This window comes from Polyodon spathula, unplaced genomic scaffold (genome assembly GCF_017654505.1).
Source record: "Polyodon spathula isolate WHYD16114869_AA unplaced genomic scaffold, ASM1765450v1 scaffolds_2864, whole genome shotgun sequence".
Classification (NCBI taxonomy): Eukaryota; Metazoa; Chordata; class Actinopteri; order Acipenseriformes; family Polyodontidae; genus Polyodon; species Polyodon spathula.
Window position 1 is genome coordinate 1 of NW_024474329.1, and position 5,512 is coordinate 5,512.

The window sequence follows — 5,512 nt, forward strand, 5'->3', positions numbered from 1 at the left end:
CTCTTGCCTCTCTTTTTGGCTTCCTTGGTGCTTTTACTTTTCTTTCTCACCCCCGGGCCTGGAAGAGAGGGCAGCCAGGAATGAAACTACAAGAACACAACAGCAACGAGGGCATGCAACAAAAACAACAGCTGAAAGACAGAAAGAAAAAAATATAAATCAGGAAGAGAAAGAAAGTCAACACGGAAAGAACAAATAAGTCAGGAAAAGCGTAAAAGAAAAAGAGGCAGAAAACAGGAGGGAACGTGAACCAGGAGCCCGGTGTTTGCAGGTTACCTTTCCCTTCCTTGGTTTTGGCTTTCCTGATTGCTCCAGGCTGCGCGGGCTGAGGGACGGGCGGGGACACAGCCACGGTTTCCACGGCAGCAGCCACGGCTGCGGCGGCGGCAGCAGCAGACAGGCCCTTCAACGGGTTGTTGCTGCTGAACTCGCGCCACTTCGCCCCCAGGACCGTCATCATCTTAGACATAGGGATCTTGGGGTTCTTCTTGGCAATGAGAGGCCTGGGGGGGCAGAGCAGAGGGACTGGGCACTGGAGAGCATGCTTTCACTGTGGGGAAACTATTATAAGGGAGTCCTGGTGTTTAGTTGACCCAATTAACCCTCCCACCATTCCGAACCCTGAACCCTGTGCTTCTCACCTCAGGAACTGGCTGAATGCTTTGTAGTTTGTCAGAGTGTGGTAGTCCTCCTCTGTGAAGCCATAGTCCACGTTCTCCAGCCCCCACTCCTCCATCAGCTGAGCCGAGGACTTGGGCTCCTGAAGGACAGTTTCACAGCGGAGATTAAAAGAAACACGGTCACACCTTTTTATTAATGCACCACTTTTAGTGGGCTCAGAATCTTTTGGCTCTTCAGGATACTGAAACACATCAGATTCTACATCAACAAATGCATTATTGAACTGCTGCTGTGGGTCACATGGTCTGATTGCAGCTAGACCACTGGAGGGAGTTTGAACTACAAGAGGTTTCCTTTCCACTCTTGCGGCTGTCCGAGTAGAAAAGGGCCTGGGAGAATATTGCTAGGCCTGATAAGAGTTTAAGAAATCAAAAAGCACTCCTTTAAGAATTTGGTGAAATACAGTAATGTGCAAATGTATCAGAACACCTCAAGATTTGTCATTTATGGCGCTTTGCACACGTGCAAATTATTATATTTCTACAGAAATGAGCTATTCATTTTTTGCTAACTCATCTTGCACAACGCTAATTCAAAACTAAAAACACAGCTATGCCTGAAAGCACCTTTAATGCTAGAGTTTAGCCTGGCCACCTTTGGCATCAATAAGAGCTGTGTGGCACTGCGTCTGTGTACTTTCTCAAAATCTCTGGTGTCACTGAAGTCGACTTTACTTGAAGCTGCATCCACACACTTTCTTTTGTCAGGCATGGAGTCCAGTAGCCCACAGGGGTGCTGTAATAAACGTGCGCAGTTCTGTAATGACAAGACCCCTCCCCTCACCTTGAGCCCCACATCCTCCTCCTCCTCCTCTTCCTCCTCCTCCTCCTCGTCTTTCTTTTTCCGCTTGGTCTTCTTCTCCTTCTTCTCCCTTGGTTTCTTCTTCTTCTTCTTGATGGGGGAGTAGTCACTGCCCTCGCTCTCCGACCTGTCCCCCTGCAGCTCTTTGAGACACACGGGCGCCGCCTCTTCCTCACTACCGCCCCCCTGTGGACACACACACATTCACGCACAGAACAAAAACCCCAGCCTGCTTCACAGCTCTTTAGAAACGTCCAGCGTTTCCTTTGCGTTGATTTGCCTTGTGCATTGAACACAGTGAATCTGTGAATGGGAGCATTAATATACAACTATGTATATTAGGCTGAACTAAACTAGCTTTTTAATGCGGAGAAGGATTGTCAGGTTGGGAATAAGGCACACTGTGTTGCAGTTTGAATCATTCTAAGTTCAGCACTATTACAATACTGGTACTTGTGATACACACTGTTAACAGAGTGAAAGTTACTTTTTGAAATGGTGTTTGTGAAACGCTCCAATAAGCTCCAGGCTTCAGATAAAGCAAAAAAAATATATAATAATAATAATAATAATAATAATAATAATATAATAGCGACCATTCCGAGGGGAATTACATTCGTAATTGGGATTAAAACCAAGGATGGGGCTCTTGTAGTTGGGACTGTCTTTTTTTGGTTTTTTTTTTAATGTGTGCTTATCTGAAATGAAATTTATCTAAGAAAAACAGACATGAATTAATGAGTGCCTAGCAGAGTGCATCTATTAAAATGCATAATAAGCATGCTGCATAACCATGCGGAACAGGACAGGGCTAGCGATGCTTTAACAAAATGTTTTACCAAATTACACATGATTAAACTGTGCCAATATGCCACTGTTTAGATAGTGTGTGATAATAATAATAATAATAATAATAATAATAATAATAAAAATAATAATAATAAATAAATTATTATACTGAATACAGGGTCTGTCTGCTAGATACTCGTTTAAATGTTATTAAATTCCGCACACTCCATTTGACACGGTGTTGCCTGGCAACCGTTCTGGAACGTTTAGTGTATTCAAGACACTGTATTATCTTCACAGGTCTCTGTGCTCCATAGTGTAATAATATAATAATAATAATAATAATTCTGCAGGTATTACCCATGCTTTGTTTCATAATAAAACACTGGAATGTTTGTGGCCGTGCTCTGGGCTGCTGTGCTCAGGTAGGAGTGTACAGCGCAGACCCTGCCAGATTCACAGGGCTGCTGTGCTCAGGTAGGAGTGTACAGCGCAGACCCTGCCAGATTCACAGAGCTGCTGTGCTCAGGTAGGAGTGTACAGCGCAGACCCTGCCAGATTCACAGGGCTGCTGTGCTCAGGTAGGAGTGTACAGCGCAGACCCTGCCAGATTCACAGGGCTGCTGTGCTCAGGTAGGAGTGTACAGCGCAGACCCTGCCAGATTCACAGAGCTGCTGTGCTCAGGTAGGAGTGTACAGCGCAGACCCTGCCAGATTCACAGAGCTGCTGTGCTCAGGTAGGAGTGTACAGCGCAGACCCTGCCAGATTCACAGGGCTGCTGTGCTCAGGTAGGAGTGTACAGCGCAGACCCTGCCAGATTCACAGAGCTGCTGTGCTCAGGTAGGAGTGTACAGCGCAGACCCTGCCAGATTCACAGAGCTGCTGTGCTCAGGTAGGAGTGTACAGCGCAGACCCTGCCAGATTCACAGAGCTGCTGTGCTCAGGTAGGAGTGTACAGCGCAGACCCTGCCAGATTCACAGAGCTGCTGTGCTCAGGTAGGAGTGTACAGCGCAGACCCTGCCAGATTCACAGGGCTGCTGTGCTCAGGTAGGAGTGTACAGCGCAGACCCTGCCAGATTCACAGGGCTGCTGTGCTCAGGTAGGAGTGTACAGCGCAGACCCTGCCAGATTCACAGGGCTGCTGTGCTCAGGTAGGAGTGTACAGCGCAGACCCTGCCAGATTCACAGGGCTGCTGTGCTCAGGTAGGAGTGTACAGCGCAGACCCTGCCAGATTCACAGGGCTGCTGTGCTCAGGTAGGAGTGTACAGCGCAGACCCTGCCAGATTCACAGAGCTGCTGTGCTCAGGTAGGAGTGTACAGCGCAGACCCTGCCAGATTCACAGGGCTGCTGTGCTCAGGTAGGAGTGTACAGCGCAGACCCTGCCAGATTCACAGGGCCGCTGTGCTCAGGTAGGAGTGTACAGCGCAGACCCTGCCAGATTCACAGGGCTGCTGTGCTCAGGTAGGAGTGTACAGCGCAGACCCTGCCAGATTCACAGAGCTGCTGTGCTCAGGTAGGAGTGTACAGCGCAGACCCTGCCAGATTCACAGGGCTGCTGTGCTCAGGTAGGAGTGTACAGCGCAGACCCTGCCAGATTCACAGGGCTGCTGTGCTCAGGTAGGAGGGTACAGCGCAGACCCTGCCAGATTCACAGGGCTGCTGTGCTCAGGTAGGAGTGTACAGCGCAGACCCTGCCAGATTCACAGGGCTGCTGTGCTCAGGTAGGAGTGTACAGCGCAGACCCTGCCAGATTCACAGGGCTGCTGTGCTCAGGTAGGAGTGTACAGCGCAGACCCTGCCAGATTCACAGAGCTGCTGTGCTCAGGTAGGAGTGTACAGCGCAGACCCTGCCAGATTCACAGGGCTGCTGTGCTCAGGTAGGAGTGTACAGCGCAGACCCTGCCAGATTCACAGGGCTGCTGTGCTCAGGTAGGAGTGTACAGCGCAGACCCTGCCAGATTCACAGAGCTGCTGTGCTCAGGTAGGAGTGTACAGCGCAGACCCTGCCAGATTCACAGGGCTGCTGTGCTCAGGTAGGAGTGTACAGCGCAGACCCTGCCAGATTCACAGAGCCGCTGTGCTCAGGTAGGAGTGTACAGCGCAGACCCTGCCAGATTCACAGGGCTGCTGTGCTCAGGTAGGAGTGTACAGCGCAGACCCTGCCAGATTCACAGAGCCGCTGTGCTCAGGTAGGAGTGTACAGCGCAGACCCTGCCAGATTCACAGAGCTGCTGTGCTCAGGTAGGAGTGTACAGCGCAGACCCTGACAGATTCACAGGGCTGCTGTGCTCAGGTAGGAGTGTACAGCGCAGACCCTGCCAGATTCACAGAGCTGCTGTGCTCAGGTAGGAGTGTACAGCGCAGACCCTGCCAGATTCACAGGGCTGCTGTGCTCAGGTAGGAGTGTACAGCGCAGACCCTGCCAGATTCACAGGGCTGCTGTGCTCAGGTAGGAGTGTACAGCGCAGACCCTGCCAGATTCACAGCAACGGCAACAGCAGCAGCAGCAGCAGGAGGAGCCAGGCGAGCACTTTCTCATCAAGCAGCCCATCTGCGTTGCTATGGTTACTGGACTGTACAGTGCCTGGACTTTTCCGCCCGCAGCCAATGAGAGCGCAGCATCCAATCAGATGCGTTTGCATAACGAGCTTGTTATGTGGCCAGCCATCATAGAAAGCGGCTCTACTCTACAGCACGTCTAGACAACAAGTGGGGGGGGGGGGTGGGGGGGGGGCCCGCAGCACCTCATCTCACTCACAATACAATAGAGATGGAAATATGAATCGTTTGAGGGAGTGTGCTGCAGTGCAGACTAAGACAATTAAAATAGGACTCGCTATCTGAATGCACATTGACGAAAGGCATAGAAATTATAGGGTTGTGTTTATCCAGCATTGGCATACCAGTAAGGAAAGCCAATGGCATCACTGGCATTGCTTTTTATACTGAATTATATTCCATCAGGGTTCTGGTGACATTGTAAACCGAGAGAGCACACCCCACTGACACTCCAGTTGGTTTATATCCCCCAATGATCACTTTCAGTTTAGCCCGTCAATACAGTACAAAACTGCCCTATTATAACTGCGCTGTTTATGTCCCACTGTGTGAAGCCATATCTTCCACCTGTGTCTCGCCTCCCTTGAAAAACAGGGTCTGTGCAGAAAGGGACGGGGTTCACGTTTAACACAGTGCAGCTGGCAATGGCAGGAGTGCATTCCACTGCTTTCTCAAATC

At 50.2% G+C, this 5,512-nt stretch overlaps 1 protein-coding gene across 1 annotated transcript; it reads right to left on the reverse strand.

Annotated features, from left to right (window-relative positions):
- Positions 1-5: 5 nt before the first annotated feature.
- LOC121310932 (chromodomain-helicase-DNA-binding protein 5-like) lies at positions 6-1,701 on the reverse strand (the record flags this gene model as incomplete). The annotated part of the gene is made up of 4 exons (XM_041243833.1): positions 1,465-1,701; positions 642-760; positions 277-503; positions 6-58 (listed from the first exon to the last, which is right to left on the reverse strand). Coding segments are annotated over exons 1-4 (621 nt in total), but the record flags the coding sequence as incomplete, so codon positions are not given.
- Positions 1,702-5,512: the final 3,811 nt, after the last annotated feature.